The 15,059-nt window shown below is 47.2% G+C and overlaps 3 protein-coding genes across 7 annotated transcripts; 1 reads left to right on the forward strand and 2 right to left on the reverse strand.

The window, feature by feature from the left end:
• Positions 1–209: 209 nt before the first annotated feature.
• LOC118512014 (uncharacterized protein CG5098) lies at positions 210–7,593 on the reverse strand. 2 transcript variants are annotated; one of them, XM_036055789.1, is made up of 9 exons: positions 7,334–7,593; positions 6,466–6,687; positions 6,244–6,387; positions 5,919–6,166; positions 5,505–5,847; positions 5,327–5,423; positions 4,091–5,259; positions 2,987–4,021; positions 210–2,906 (listed from the first exon to the last, which is right to left on the reverse strand). In XM_036055789.1, exons 2-9 carry the CDS (start codon positions 6,529–6,531, stop codon positions 2,289–2,291), a joined length of 3,720 nt encoding a protein of 1,239 aa, XP_035911682.1. In that variant the 5' UTR covers positions 6,532–6,687; positions 7,334–7,593; the 3' UTR covers positions 210–2,288. The 2 variants fall into 2 exon arrangements, with proteins under 2 accessions (XP_035911682.1, XP_035911683.1); XM_036055790.1 differs by lacking the exon at positions 7,334–7,593 and adding an exon at positions 7,028–7,323.
• Positions 7,594–8,240: 647 nt separating this feature from the next.
• LOC118512017 (thymidylate kinase) lies at positions 8,241–9,250 on the reverse strand. The gene is made up of 2 exons (XM_036055795.1): positions 9,048–9,250; positions 8,241–8,980 (listed from the first exon to the last, which is right to left on the reverse strand). The coding sequence occupies exons 1-2, from the start codon at positions 9,214–9,216 to the stop codon at positions 8,433–8,435; spliced, it is 717 nt and encodes a 238-aa protein (XP_035911688.1). The 5' UTR covers positions 9,217–9,250; the 3' UTR covers positions 8,241–8,432.
• A 142-nt stretch (positions 9,251–9,392) lies between these two features.
• Positions 9,393–14,012, forward strand: LOC118512015 (G protein pathway suppressor 2). 4 transcript variants are annotated; one of them, XM_036055793.1, is made up of 7 exons: positions 9,476–9,797; positions 9,871–10,078; positions 10,161–10,248; positions 10,315–10,429; positions 11,062–11,115; positions 12,365–12,885; positions 13,665–14,012. In XM_036055793.1, the coding sequence occupies exons 1-7, from the start codon at positions 9,665–9,667 to the stop codon at positions 13,776–13,778; spliced, it is 1,233 nt and encodes a 410-aa protein (XP_035911686.1). In that variant the 5' UTR covers positions 9,476–9,664; the 3' UTR covers positions 13,779–14,012. The 4 variants fall into 4 exon arrangements, with proteins under 4 accessions (XP_035911684.1, XP_035911685.1, XP_035911687.1 ...); XM_036055791.1 differs by having other exon boundaries at positions 9,393–9,797; positions 10,161–10,429; XM_036055794.1 differs by lacking the exon at positions 11,062–11,115 and having other exon boundaries at positions 9,451–9,797; positions 13,665–13,858.
• Positions 14,013–15,059: the final 1,047 nt, after the last annotated feature.

A 15,059-nucleotide genomic window follows, 5' to 3' on the forward strand; every position in this document is an offset into this window, starting at 1 on the left:
TGCGTAGATCACCTATGTACGATAGAGTCTCATTTGTTCTAGCAGCAATCAGAAGTGATCGTGAACTCACACGTCGAGGCGTTTAAAAGCATACATACGCAGGCCTAAAAATCTGAAAAAGTTTGCAAAACAATAATGTTTAAATCATGTCAATCGATGTAACAGTGATAGAGACCTCACCCGATCAGTGAATGATAGGTAGGCCGTCGTTTCATAAAACTTGTTTTGTTTTATTATCAGAAATTTGTTCGATTTTAATGCAAAAAACGACGAACGTTCTACAGTAGAGTTTGATCTGGTTTTTAAATTTTATTTTCTTTGTATTTTACTATCTCTGTACTGATCTGATCTGTTTATGTGTGTCTCTCTCTCTCTCTCTGTTTGTTAAATAACTTTCTTTCTGTTTTTTTTTTTACTTCTTTTCCCCCCAATATTTTTACACTTCTTTTTAAACGGTAAATCACATGCATTCGACAAATGTTACACAGAACCTGTCTTTACAAACTTACATTAGTTTGCCGTTCGCCTTTCGCTTTCCGCCAACGTTACGTTACAACTGTGCAAGCGCCGTGGCATACTGAAGAATGTTGGCCAAAACTGTGGAACACTGATCGTTGCGTGATTGTTGTCGATCGAGCAGCTGTTTTTTTTTTTTATACACGTTCGGCGGTATAATCGGCAACGTTTTTTCTTATCCGCTTTGTTCGTTACAATTGCCCAGGATGCACGAGGGTAGAATATCTTATCGTCTATCGCCCCGCACACGCGCTGCTCTCCTATAGTACAAAACCTGCGACCACTAAGTTTCGCTAACGCTAGTCGAAGTAAACTATGGCTCATTAGAGAATAAAATGTTTGTCATGACGCTACGTAGTGTTTCCGGCCTGCCTTTGCCTCATTTACATCTCCAAATACAAAAATATCTTTGTATAAGAATCATGGCGACGTCTAGCGATGGTCTCATATATAACCATATATATATATGGTTTACATTAAACTAAAACTTGTATCCATCTTACGTGCATTTTTAAGTATATGTTTATGTTTTGTAAGCTAAACACACATTGCCATTCCGGCGCACCTGAATCCGCTCGTGAAGGATTAAAATTCGCATGTGTCTCTGCTTCGGAAGAAATCAACTGTTTTACTAGTCCCTCCACTCACACACGCGCGCGTATGCATGGTTTAACCGCTCGAACCAACGGGATTAAAACTTAAGCCTGTAACTGAACCAGTTCGAATAAATTTACGACTATGTACAATGATATTTGGCCCTTGTCCCAGAAAGTTGATTGAACAAAATGTGGAGAGATTCGTTTACACATACATACAGCGAAAGTGAAAGCCATTTTTTGGTTCTGTATGGCGTCTCCACACACGAAACAGTTGTACAGGACCAATCGTTTAGGATGGAGCCACGGTCAGAGTATTCTATCCAGGGAGAAGTGGAATGTTGTCAACATGTTCAGACGCACACGCTCATCTTTCCAAACGAAATAAATATTATTTTTGTCACGAAACCATTGCTTTTTTGTGCTTGTTTTGCTATGGAAAATCTAGCATTTTAAGAGAGTGTGCTTGGGGCACAATTTCAATGTTTGTCTTATTTTCCGGCACGACACATACAGTTAAACGAATAGCAATACAATCATACACTTTCAGTACAATTCTGTGACTATCGACGGGCATAAACATAAATACGTATAGAGAAGAAAAAAACAACGCCCTACAGGTAGGGAGAGACTGACAAGCGACTGATTTTGACCGACATCTATCAATTGAGACGTACAACAGTGAGCGACAAGGATGGCAATGTAACGCAACAAAAAAGCAAACTAGCAAAACAGTTACTTTGCCCGGTCAACGGAACGGATAAACCCTTCCCAAATACAACGCGCGACAAGCACTGCGGCAGAGCACTGCGTTCGTTCACTATGTATATATATATATACTGAAGTAGGTGACGAGAAGGGTTCGATCTCTAGCAGTTAAGTGATTATGTGCAAACTTATGAACACGTTACATTTTACACGGTACTGTTAAACAGTAATCTTATAAAAAGCTTTCTTGTTTACCGCTTGCTGTGCCGCCAGCAGACAGTGTGTGTGTGCTGCCAGCCAAGCGCAGTTCTTGCTCAATTCCATGATGTTTAGAGTGTTACCCCCCCACCCCATTTGTTCTGCATTACAGTACGCGGTAAATGCAGCAGCTGCTAGCTAAAATGATTCTCACTCGATCAGTCATATCTCTTGAATGCGATCCCCATCCACCTTCAATCACATGGACGTTCAGGACGCACTCGTCGTCAAGCTAACTACTGCCGCCTTACCGGGCTTGCCTTCCTTTTTAAGCTGCTTGGCCGCCGGTGCTGTGGCAGGTGGGCCAGCAGCGGCAACAGCAGCAGGAGCAGGAAGCTCTCTACTGCTCGAGGCCACCACATCCCCACTATCGGCCGGCTCGTGGCCGGCGTGCAGTTGACAAAACGATTGGAAATCTTCCGTCATCTTCCAGCTCTGCTTGTGGGCACAAATGTAGTGTGCCTTGGCGTGACAGCCCTGATGCAGACAGCTAAGCACGGCGCCGTAGTGCCGGCAGAACTCACACTGATGCCGGCAGCAATTCCATATGGCCGCCTCCAGCCCGACGATGCGCGTCCCCACCATGTACACGCCGGGCGCCCAGATGAGGCAGTCCTCGTGCGTCCACACCTCGTACGTGTTATCACTTGCTTTGATCATGCCGTAGAAAATCTCGCTCGCAGCTTGCTGTTCCTGTGGCCGGTGGACCTCGTCGCATTTCTCCTCCTTCAGCGTCATCTCCTTCGAGCTGCTCGGTCCTGCCACGGGCGTCGTCGTGGCCGCATTCACTGCCACTCCTGCTGCGTTTTTCCGCTTTTTACTCTTCGACTGAAACCGATTAGGGGTAAGAGAGTTCAATATTTAATTGAGATTGGCTCGCGCGAGTGCGCCACAAAGGCACTACTTACACCGCTCTGCTGCTGCTCTTTCAGCTTTTCCGCCGCACGCTTCTGCTTCGCTTGATTTGATTCGAGATCTTCGCGCGTTCTTCGCACACTGAAGTAATCCACATCGATCTGGCTCTGCTCGTACTCGCCGGAAGCCGTGCTGATGATGTACGGACCGAACAGATCGCCCAGCCGAAACTTGTGCGGCCCCGTTTTACAAAACACACACATCCAGCTCGTGTCGGTCGTGTCCGCATCGTACTTGGTGCTGAGCGTGCTCACGTGCAGACCGCGAATTTTGCTTCGCTCCGAGCTGTTGAGACTGTTGCCGAACTTTTTCGTCTTGTTCTGCGTCTTGTCACTGTCCTCCTCGTTTAGGGGCGCATTGATGACGGTGTGGCAACCGTCCGCTTTGACCTGCACGTAAGGCCCCTTGTACTTCCCGCTCTGCTCGATGCTGCTGGACCCGGCACTACCAGACCATGCTCCACCGGAAACCGGTTCGCGATACTGCTGCTTCTTATTTCCCTTTCCCTTTCCCTTGCCTGCTCCCTTTGCCCCACCCTTTTTACCCGTACCGGCAGCAGCCTTCCCTGCTTTGCCCTTCTTCTTGCCGCTCAAAGCCTTCAGACCCAATAGCGGAGGGCCTTCCGGTTCCATAAACGAGGGGAGTTTGCTGTGTGCGTTTGGTTTCTTCTTGGGTCCCCGTTTGCGTTTCGCCGGTGCCGGCGTGCTGGTGGTTATGCTTTCCCCCGACTGGGTGGCCGTTTTGCTACCGATGCTACGCTTTTGTGCTGGGGTCAGTGGTTTCTTCCCGCTACCATTGCTGGATCGGGCCGCATTACTAGTCGGCGGATTGTTCACCGTTTCGCACGGTCCGGCTAGCAAATCGTTCGAGAGCTGGTTCATCACGTCACCGTCCGATACGCCGGTCGTTTGACTGTTCGCGCTTCGGTTTCCACCAGCCTTCGGAGACCGCTTTTGTACGCTCAATTCTACCCCATTTCCCGGCTGCTCTTCGATGCCCGCAAACATTTCCTCCAGCTTGTTCTCGACCTGCAAAAGACAATCGTCCCGCGTTAGTGTCTGATTCCCGAGCGTCAAATTCACATCTTTTCCCCCTACCTCCTCATAGCTGCTGTCGGAAACATTTGCCTTTTTCTCACCCTTGTGACCGTTTTTCGCTTCCTGCTGCGTGTTTTTGGCCGGCGGCGGTAGCTGCTGGACTGGCCCGTTACAGTTCATAATGCCATTATCGTTCGTTGATTCTGTAACTTTGTCCAGCAGCAGCTTCGTAGCGAGCGCATTCGTAGACGACACCATGGCGGCAATTTTGTCAATCGTTTCGCAATCACTCGTGCTCTGCTTTTGCGACTCATCCATACCGACGGATGACCCCAGCGCTTCCGAAACCGGCACCGCTCCTGAACTGTTTGCTGCCGCTGCAGCTGAGGATGTTTGTGAACCGGTACCGGCCGCTCCCACTACCGCGCTGGTGCTGGTGCCATTATTGTTCATATTGCTTTGGATAAGGGTTTCTAGTAGTAGCTTCTGATGCTGGTCCTGTGCCGTGTCCGTGAGGGGCTTTCGTTGTGCGTGAAGCGGCAGGAAGATATCGTGCGGCGTACTATGCCCGCTGGCATTACTGTCCGGCGGTTGACTTTGACTAAGATCGCACTGCGCCCCGGACAAACCGTGGCTCAGCGCATTAATACCTTCGATCGCTAGGGTCGTAATATCGGTTCGTGCGGTGTGATTGGAGCGTAAACTATCCAACTCATCCATGTCGGCGTCCATTCCACCATCGGCAGCCTTTGCCACTGGGAACAGCGATTTGCCGTCCTCGAGCGGGAACACCGCATTCATTTTGTTCGTTTTCTCCGGCTTCCGTCTTCTTCGTGCGTTGTTACTTCGGCTGTTGGACGAATCGACCGAATCTTCGCTCGACGCCATACTGTTTCCGGTTGGCGAAGCGGAAGGATTGAGTGGGCAAGGTGTCGAGGCGCCGGTAGCCAGTTCGCTAGCGGCCGTTCCAGCGAGCAGCGAACCAAGGGCGCGAGCCGTTACAGTGGCCACATCGGTTGCGTCCATGTTTGTCGAGGGCACCGCTGCGTCAGAACTCAACGACGACGCCAATGGCACGGACGTGTTGCTGCTCGCTAAGGGAAACGTACTATTCAAACAGTCCAGCTTTCCATCGATGGCGGACGGGCCTAGCAGTAAATTTAACGGCGGACTTCGACTTCTGCTCGGGCTTAAGCCCGACTGGGCCTGCGATGATCTTGCCGGGGATGCTGAGGATTTTCAACAAAACGTGTGATTAGACCGGAACGGTTCGAGCACGCCATAAACAGAACATACTTCGCTTAGGTGAAACCGATAGAGCGTTACAGTGCATCGTTTGCAACACGAACTCCTTCACCAGATCGGCCGAATCCGTGCAGGAAAGGTGCGAAAACTATTCGGGAAAGGGAAAACAGCAGTTCGTTCATTAGCACCAGCCCTCAGAAGAGGCACGCTACGGCTACGGTCTACTTACACAATCACGACCATTTTTACTGTCCATTTCGCTGTTGATTTGCTTTGCGTCCTTCACAAACAGACCGCCCGACACTAGCGCGGCCAGATCGTTGGCAGTCCGATTGCTCAAACCGGCCCCGAAACCATTTCCTCCGCGTACAATGTTCGCACCCATCGCACTACCACTACCGTCGTTGATTGTATTCGTCATGCCGAAGTTATTGGAGGTGGTTCCGGCCCCGCTGGATGGCATGCCACCGGTACCGGTACCGGTGCAATGCATGCGCTCTTTCAGTGCTGCCACATTGGTCGATTGGATTACTCCGCCCGAGGATGGAGCGTTCGATCGCGTTTGGTGATTACTGTGAATAGAGAGAAAAGTCGAAATGAAATCAAGAGAAATGTAAAGGCGTTTGGCGACCTTTTCCCTTACCTTCCAGAAAGGCCCCCATCTCCGGCCATGCTGTGAACGCCACTGGTGGGAATGTTTGATGGCAGTGTTGTTGAAGACGAAGAGGTATGTGACGAATGTGAACCCGTGGCAGCCGGCTGGCTATTGTTGTGGACCCCTTTCGGGGACGGTGTGCTTCGGGAGGCAGACGACAGGCTCAGATCAACCGATCCCAGTGGCATTGCAACGTTTCGCCCGTATCCTTGCAATAGCGGGTTCATTTCAAGGTTCTACAAGTAGAAGAGGAACGGACACGAGACGATTAGGTTCCATTGGTTACGGACCGAGCTTCGGCGCACGGAATTACATTCATCAGATTTCCGGTCATTAGGTTGTACACTTTATCCTGATGCGTCGTTGGTGGAGTAGGCCACGTTAGAGGAGAGCGGGCCATCGATCTTTCGCTCGACATGTGCGCTAACTGCGGTTGTCTTGGAACGTACGACGGGACCTAGAACGGGAACGGGATAAGTTTTGCGCATTCCGGTGTGATGCTCGATAATCGAACCGGTTGTGTAGCCTGCCATACCTGTAACGGATTCCACGTAGTGTTCGGTTGTCCCAGTCGCCCATGTGGCGGATTGTGGCCAGACATTGCTAACTTTTATGCGCTGTAATAACGCGCTGGTAGATAGGACATTAGTGAGTGCTGGCTTCCCGTTGCGGTATTAACACATTAGCCGCGTCGATGTGATGATCGGTTCGATGATTCAGTAATTACTACCACTACGTATACCACTGTGAAGAATCTCTACAATCCGGCGAGAAGATAGAAAAGGGAGCCTGTTTAAGCGTTTCCATTCGACTGAAGAACAAACATAAGGATACACATTTCACATTTTGCCGCCGTATCCTGCACTGCCGTAAGCACACCGACGACGACGACGACGACGACGCAGCACTTAATTTGTTTTTCTTTTTCTATATTAAAAGCTCATTGTTACCGGCTCAACCGTATGATGCATGAATCATTTACACTAAACCAGCATCTTGCAGGTAGAGAGAACGAGGGAATTGTCCGCCTAATTTATCTTATGTTTGAAAACATACGCAGAAAAAAAGCTTGCTAATGACGATAGATGTTCCCTTACACCGATGTCCGGACAAGCAAACAGGATAAAGCTTCAGTCCGTCCGTCGGACGCATGAACGGACCATCAATCCTGCTTCTGGTCGGTGGTCGTCTTTATTCTCTACAGCTTTCTGTCGATCATCGTCCGGCAGAACGAAGAATATTGCAGCCCAATATCGCCGGTTTACAACAATCGTGTACGCATTGTGTAAAAATCGATCTGCCAAATCGTTATGCCGTCAACGGGGTATTCTACTCGCTTATGCTCGCCGTCCGACGGCTGCACGCATATACACAGCCTCTTCCACATACATATACGCACGCACCTTTCTCACGGAGAGGCACCGAGGATACGCAAGCCTTTTGCGGGCGCCACAGCTTTACGCCATCCGGGATCAGTTGGATGCGAGATTTTTCACCAGTCTAACACTCCGACGCATGTTTATCGATGCCACAATCGCTCTTTTACACGCACTAACAGTTCGGGACAATCACAGAAAGATGCGTATGCTTTTCATTCGCTAAGGGGTAAAACGGCAAGAGCAAGAGTCCCCCATCATCGGTTTGAGGGAAAAACACCGCGAAATCATCGTTCCAAGCTGTCAAAACTCGAGCGGAGCGATGTTTTTGCTCGACAGCCGATGTCAGGGATACTCAACCATGGCGGTGTTTCAAGCTTTTTATCATATTCCGAAACGATGCACTAGTGCCTAGCTATTCTATTGTTACAGCCAGTGCGCCAGATTTACAAGAAGGTGAAGAAGAAATGCGTTCTTAATGGGATAAACATTCAAAGAACGAGAATTATGTACAATTCGTATCGTACAGAAATACCGCCCAGACCGAAGTTCTCTCTAATGGAACTAAACAATTAAATCTGCTCGGCCGTGCTATACGGCTTCAAATGTTTATAGGAATCAGCAATTTGGTTCAATCTGGGCCAAAAGATGTTAAACCAGTCGACCTGCCGAGGCATCAACAACGGTGGTTTATGAGAACGCTTTTTCATCGGGAAATCATCGAAAAATATGTACACACATGGCGATGTTATGTCAGTACGCCCGGTGAAAATGCTACTTCTTTTCCCTTTCTTGTTGCTAATCTCCTGAAGCCGCTAATATTTCGCAGATTGATTTTAACAGCTTTCAGAATGCCAGTTATATTGAGTAGGGGTGGGAGTTGGCCAAAATAATTACGAATTAAATTGTTATTTGTTGTTATTACGAAAAAACGTTACTATACTGATTAGGGGTTTATTAAATGCACTTAATTCGTTTCTTAACTTTGCTGATACTCTCTCATTTATACCTCTCTATCGCAATATACGTTCTATGCCCTTCTGGAATCTTTGCCTATTAAAATAAAACTGTTTACACGAATAACTTTCTTGTTGTCTTAAGACACACACTGGATGGCAAAAGCCGGTCACCATAATTTCTCTAGCGGCTTGTCGCCAGCATTCTCAACTGTGCGCAGCACTTCTTCATACAGCTCCACCGTTAGATCGTCGAACGTTTTGTCAGCATCTATCGCTTTCCAGTACCGATCGTCTTTCAGCAAGCCATACTTCTCAATGACTTTTTTCTGAAACGCTGGAACCTCGTAACGCTCGTCTCCGAAGCCACCTCGTCTCGCAAGCGCTTCCGGCGACAGTGTAAGCAGTATGACCAAGTCCGGCTTTAGCAGTCCCGCTTCTGGTGCTTTGCACCACTCCAAATCCAGGCCCTTCGCGCTGCTGAACGCAACGCCCGAGTACGAGTAGCGATCGACGATCAGATTAACACCGTTTTTGAGAGCCTTCTCCATCTCCTTCATGCGTTCCCATCGGTTCAGTGTGAACAACAGATGGATCCCTTCATCGGTGAAATCGTCCTTTCTGGTAAGATAGCCATTTATCAACTGCCCGCTCTGCGTAGACCGGTCAGGAAAGTTCATGTACCGAGCCTTAATGTTCGCTTCCTCTAGTTTGTTTACTGCAAAACATAGAAAGCCGGTTGCAATACGGTACCGATTGCTCTACGGTGTATTTGCAGTACTTACCGAGTGTTTTGCACTGTGAGGTTTTGCCGGTTCGATCGCATCCTTCCAGCACGATAAAGGCACCTCGCTTTCCTTCTGATTCCGGCATGGTTTTCTGTGTATGATCGCCCACTGACCTTATGTTTTGGCGCAAATGGGAGGCGAACAATTTGGCAAGCCGACGAGCCATCAAACAACAACCGAATGACACATTATTATCTTTCAATGGCTCAGTGAAAAAGGTGATACAATGCAGGTGGCGATCAGTACAAAAACTTGAGACATAATTAAAGCGCTGTTTTGAACAAAAATTCTGTTTTTAACATCCAATTTCTATTTCATTCGGTTTTACAACACATCGTTCAGATTGTTTGCATCATAAAAAATAAAAAAATGTTGGGTGCGTTGATTGTGTTGCATTGTAGAACATTTTTCACCGGGCTGGCGTTATGACGTTTGCAAAGAGACTGAAAACAGCAAACACAAACATTTCGGTAAGCACCACCGTACCAGCTTGTGCGAGAAACTAGGAAAATTGGTGTGTAAAAAGTGTCTGTGCCTCAAGAAGTGTTATGCTTAGTTATCGTCGTGTAGTTTACCACGAACCTACCATATCGTTGTTGTAAAATCGGTTCAGAATGAGTGCCAAAAAGTATCTGAAGATGCCCGCACAGCAGCCGACGCAGCCTGCGGCCAAAACAGAAAAGGAAGAGAAACTGTGGAATGCACTGAAAAGACACATTATGCGAGAACGTGAACGTAAAAAGCAAGGTACTGTTAAGCGATGCACAGCGCAAGATGTAAATTGGTTACTAAAAACCGGTGAAATGATCGGTGTTTACAGAGCTTGAAGCAGAGGTAGAGGAGGAACGGCTTCGAAGGGAACGAGAGGAACGGGAAAAGCAGGACGTGATGACGCTTGGCGAAACGAAGGAACAGATACTGATGCTCGAGAAAAACTTGCACGAGCTACGGAACGAAAAACAGCAGCTGTTTTTGCAGCTAAAGAAAGTGCTGAACGAGGACGATAATAGGAAGCGGCAGATGAAAGAGTAAGCTATCCTTCTAGAGTAAGGCCAGAGCGACCGCACGCCACGTACCACTAATGTGTGCCGTTTTGTTTCACCGTTTCAGCGAGATGTTTGCCATCCAAAATATTCCACAACAGATCTTTCTACCCCAGCGGCCGATGCCACCGCATCAGCAGCACATGATGCACAAAGTGAGTCCACCTGAAGTTCTCCTTTCGTCGGAACGCATATTCACCGACGCTTACCCCACCTTGCAGGGCAATCCGCAGGTGCATGCGTCGAAACGCACGCACAGCCCTTCACCGTCGCAGCACATTCAGGGCTACTATAAGCAGCCCAATCCCAACAATCAACCTTACCCGCCGCCGCAGAGTAAGTACACGAAAACGCATGCATTCAGTCTACGCGGTAGCGATCGCGGAATCGAACAGCAGGGCGGCCTTCGCGAACGGGCGAGTGCGGTGTGCAGGGCGTGTGCACTCAGGGCACTACGCCGAGGACTTATGCTTTCCACATCCCCTCTTACCGGTTCATCCATTTCGGTTTTGGATGATCATTGCATATACTGACCGAAATTGTTACATGTTTTAATCATACCTTTTTGTTTCTAGCCTTCTGTCCCCACTGTTCGAAAGGCGGGACCTCCCATTTCTGGATGGTGGTTCGCTGCGATTTACAAGACTTTTTCCATAAATTCACGAATGTTTTCCGTTTTCCTTTCGCTATCTGGCAATGAAATTCCACTAATATTGCATCATTTGGCATCATCCTTTTTCGCCCCCGTTGTGACGCTTCCGAGCGTCCGGTTTTGCTATCTTTAATTTATGTATCATTCCAAAAAAAACCGTTTCTTTCATTTCATTATTTTTTCTCTTCTTTTCTCTTCCTCTCTCTTTCTCTTTTCTCTCTTCTTTCCATTCTTTCTGACACTCCGTATGATTTCTCTCGTTCGTTACGAATACGTTTCCGATTCATGTTTCAAATGATCAATTTTTAAATGACAGAGATCGAGGAAGGTAGACGGGGCGGAGAAGTGGCCCGTGCCGTTTTGTGGAACAGTGAGTTGAATTCAGTATTGTCTATTATGTATTTTCCTGTTATATTTTAATAAGCATCTGCATTGTTTTTTGTTTAATTCATTGCTCAATGCACCAATAAGCCATCATCAGCGCGATTATGGCTCCAAAATAGTTGCATGACCTTTAGCCTGAACTCTTTTAAGAGAAGAGGTGCAATAACTTGCAACTATTTTGGAGACAAAAAAGTAGTAAAGAAATTGCGTGGTCCCATTAGTTTGATGTAACACATTTTACCAATTCCCTAATATTCCTTCATGCGATTAAGTATTGTTTAGCGTGTGTGCTCTGAATAACATTTGACTTTGCTTTCCTGCTTTTTACACACCCAATGCACCGCTTCCCATCCCATACCAGCTCGTTGATTCCTTATTGTCCAACGACGAATCATTCAATCATGCTTCGGGTAATCGGTATACTGTTTACGGCTTAGTTTTGCACGGATTGGCCCACATTCACGTGTTTAGTAAATCCATCCTTCTTACTTGATTACTTTAGTGAATTGGTAGAGCTTTCACACTTCACATGAATGTCGTATCATCTTACAGCGTATGTTTTTTTTTTCGGTAACTCCATCACGCTTTTGATTATGTTTGTTTGGTTTGGTTACCAAAAGTGTAATTTTGTTTTGGCACAACACCTCATAAAACCGGATAGTGCCAAATGGAGCTTTGTGTAAATGTGTAATGCAGTTTAAGTACTTGTTCGGTGGGGTGTAAGGTCGTTGCCAGGACTGAAATTTAGATTGATCTTACACGGGCTGATTAGAGTTTGCATATTTTACCACACACACGTAGATTACGAATAAACAAAGGACATTCTGTTTCTTTTAATACGGTGATTTAGAGTTTAAAAAACGTTAGTCATGGGACGATACCAGGGGCGACGCCCTGTATTGTTTTGTCAATTAGGCCTTGTAAATATGATACACGATCATACTAACAGCAGAACATTTGCGCTCGTTTCGGAATAATAATGTTTCGTTTGGGGCTTTAAAGGCAAAGTACAGATTGCTCGCGTTTGTAAATATAGTTAAACGTGTGGAACGCTGTGTGAATGTATGTATGTGTGTGTGAAGGTGTGTGTGTGTGCAATACTCATAAGTATAAAAAAATCACTTAGAAATACTGCTAATCAGCATAGTTAAAATGTAAAATACAAGCAAACGCGCAAATCGTCCCCTTGGTGCGAGGCAAATAATGTCCATCGCTTGTCTCTGTCCCCATTCCAGAATCGCAATACTGTCCGCCGGTTGGCTTCTATCCAGCCAACCCACCATCGATCCTGCAGGACGGCCGGCAGCCGCAGCCGCAGATTTTGTACCCCTATCAGAGCAGTCTAACGATCCCGATGCGCCAGTACGTGGACATAGCAACGCAACCGGGACCCCCGCAGCCACAACCGAAACCCGAACAGCTGGTGCTTAGCGGGAAGGTGGGACCGATGCCGCCGTCCCAGGCAACGATTTACCACATTAATCTGGATCAAACGGCGGCCGCGATCCACAGCCAGCAGCCGCCACCGCAGATGAAAACGATCACGATCGAGAAGATACCGCAGGAGCGCATCGTGCCGTATCACATCGAACTGGGCAAGCACGACGACCGGAAGGATCTGCGCCAGCTGCAGGGTCCGCTGGGTCAGCCGGCGCCGCCGGGTGTTGTGGCCACGCATCTGCCGGAGGGGATCGTTTACGCGCAAAGTCTACGCCCCGGTGCTATACAGATGCACACGATTGCTACCAATCAGCAAGTAAGCGCCATTGACTTATCAAAGTATAGCTGAAGCTTTTGGTTATCGCTTTCTTTCCTCACTCTACTCACACGCATCGCACGATTACGTTTCTGTAGCACTTTTTAGAGTTTTTCCCATCTTCTGTTAACCCCTGTTTTATCACGAGATGTGTGTATCGAGCTGAAGAAACACCAGCATTGTGCACAGAAACAGATTTAAGTTTTCTTTTGCGCTTTTATGTTTCTTTTCGATAACCCTTACTCTCTCGAAGCATATTATTGGCACTGTATGGCAATTTCTATATGACTAATAATATGAGCCGAAGCCGTTACTAAACCACATGTAAACATCCTTAATTTAGAAGGGTTGGCGCCGTATTAGTAAAAGGCATGGTGACTAATACAGGAACGCCCGTACTTCTAACGTTAACCCACTGTTAGACGGACTTTGTTTTTCTGTGTGCGTGTGTGTCTTCTACCACAAACTTTCAAAATAAACAGTTCACGCTTTCGTATCTATTTAGTTTGTTCTTCGCCCTCCGTCTTGCTTCCGTTCTTCCACATCCGCCACATTCGCGCAAACATTCTAACACTGGAGGCTGACTGTCCTCTGCAAATCATCATTACTCTACTTTACATTTACGTTTAACACCATCACCCCGAGTTTCATGACTTTAGTTTTGGCGATTGTAACTTTATGTGCTTTCCATACCTTTGCACCAATATAACCGTACACAGTATCTCATTGCAAAACAACCAAAACGCAACGACCGGTTCTTTTCTTCTCGCGCCGTTTAGCTACCGAAGGGCGGCAGCATTACGCAGGGGTACCCATCGGCGAGACCACCCCCGATCAGCAATCCTCAGCAACCGCCCCCTTCGCAGATGCATTACAATCGTCACCGTTACTAGGCACATGAACCGGGCCTTGATTGAGCCTGTTAAGTGGGTAATATGAGCAGTAAAAAAAAGTTAAATCTCTCTAACGCCCTCTGCAACCACGTAACGTAACCCATTTGCGAGGCATTCGTGGCTCTAGCTATGTTTCGAAGGTAACTTTTTTAATCTTTTCTCCTGGGTAGGAATAGCAAGTACGCAAGCAACGTTGCAATGATTAGAGTAATAAATTTGTCCTTACGAATTGGGTATCGTTATGCTTTTAAAATCGGTGTAATCGGTGACGTATTGAGAACTCGTCCTAGTTGAGCGACTCCTTAAAAATCGACCATTGACACAGCCGGCCAGTCAGACACAAAACTAATCCGCCAATATCCATTGTTTTCATCTTCGTCTTTCATTTCAAATTTAATCTAGAGTACTTCTTTGAATACTTTGAGAACGACTCTCAACAGAACAAATGGGTTCAAGAGTAAAAATCAGTTCTCGCTTGAGGCTCACCCAAACTCGGAACCTCAATTATCTTTTTCATGCAACATAAACGAAATTAAACACAAAGAGCTCCCGACCAACCTTACCCGGCTTGTAAAAATGTCTGGGCATGTCTGGGCAAGATAGGTAGAAAGCTCTCAAGATCCTTTGCTATCACAAAGGGCTTGCGCTAGAGTGCTGGGAGATGCCAGTCCTCTTTTTAAGCTGGTGGTTGAGTAGGCCTCCATTACTCGGAGGTGAGCATCTATCTAATCGATCCAAAGCCTGGCATCTGCTCTGATTTCGATCATCATCGTAAATCTTGGGGTGGAGGATTATCGAAAGGTGAAAACCAAATAACCGGGCGAAACTTAGGGAACTGTCTGCTATAGGTCAATTCAGATGCTGGCATACGCTGACGACATAGACGACACATGGTTAAACGCTATTCTACGAAGCAGAAGCGTACTAAAAGATCGAGTGAACGGCTTCAAACTTCAGGTTGGAGGTTAAATAAGCGAAAGCCAAAATGATGGTGGCACCACCAGCGGCCCTGCTAACAAACACTGATTTACGCAGGGGTGATGTACAGATAGGTGACCGCACCTTCGAAGTCGTCCAAAACTTCACCTATCTGGGGTCAAAAGTCAGCACCGACAACAACATTGATGTTGAGCTACGCGCAAGGGTGCTGGCTGCCAACCGGTCATACTACAGCCTGAGGAAACTTCTCCACTCTAAATACCTGTCGCGACGGACGAAGCTGGGACTGTACAGAACATTTAAAGTCCCAGTACTCACATACGCCTCTGAGGCATGGACTCT

Source organism: Anopheles stephensi, chromosome 3 (genome assembly GCF_013141755.1).
Source record: "Anopheles stephensi strain Indian chromosome 3, UCI_ANSTEP_V1.0, whole genome shotgun sequence".
Classification (NCBI taxonomy): domain Eukaryota; kingdom Metazoa; phylum Arthropoda; class Insecta; order Diptera; family Culicidae; genus Anopheles; species Anopheles stephensi.

What these genes read in the sequence shown, in the direction of transcription:
- LOC118512017 (XM_036055795.1), bottom strand. Translation starts at nt 9,216, where the DNA reads ATGGCTCGTCGGCTTGCCAAATTGTTCGCCTCCCATTTGCGCCAAAAC. An exon ending in CTCACAGTGCAAAACACTCG is followed by an intron (nt 8,981 to 9,047) that starts GTAAGTACTGCA and finishes TATGTTTTGCAG; the next exon opens with TAAACAAACTAGAGGAAGCG.
- LOC118512014 (XM_036055789.1), bottom strand. Translation starts at nt 6,531, where the DNA reads ATGTCTGGCCACAATCCGCCACATGGGCGACTGGGACAACCGAACACT. An exon ending in CCGACAGCAGCTATGAGGAG is followed by an intron (nt 4,022 to 4,090) that starts GTAGGGGGAAAA and finishes TGTCTTTTGCAG; the next exon opens with GTCGAGAACAAGCTGGAGGA. An exon ending in AAGAGCAGCAGCAGAGCGGT is followed by an intron (nt 2,907 to 2,986) that starts GTAAGTAGTGCC and finishes AATCGGTTTCAG; the next exon opens with TCGAAGAGTAAAAAGCGGAA.
- LOC118512015 (XM_036055791.1), top strand. Translation starts at nt 9,665, where the DNA reads ATGAGTGCCAAAAAGTATCTGAAGATGCCCGCACAGCAGCCGACGCAG. An exon ending in ACCTTACCCGCCGCCGCAGA is followed by an intron (nt 10,430 to 11,061) that starts GTAAGTACACGA and finishes TTTAAATGACAG; the next exon opens with AGATCGAGGAAGGTAGACGG. An exon ending in CCGTGCCGTTTTGTGGAACA is followed by an intron (nt 11,116 to 12,364) that starts GTGAGTTGAATT and finishes TCCCCATTCCAG; the next exon opens with AATCGCAATACTGTCCGCCG.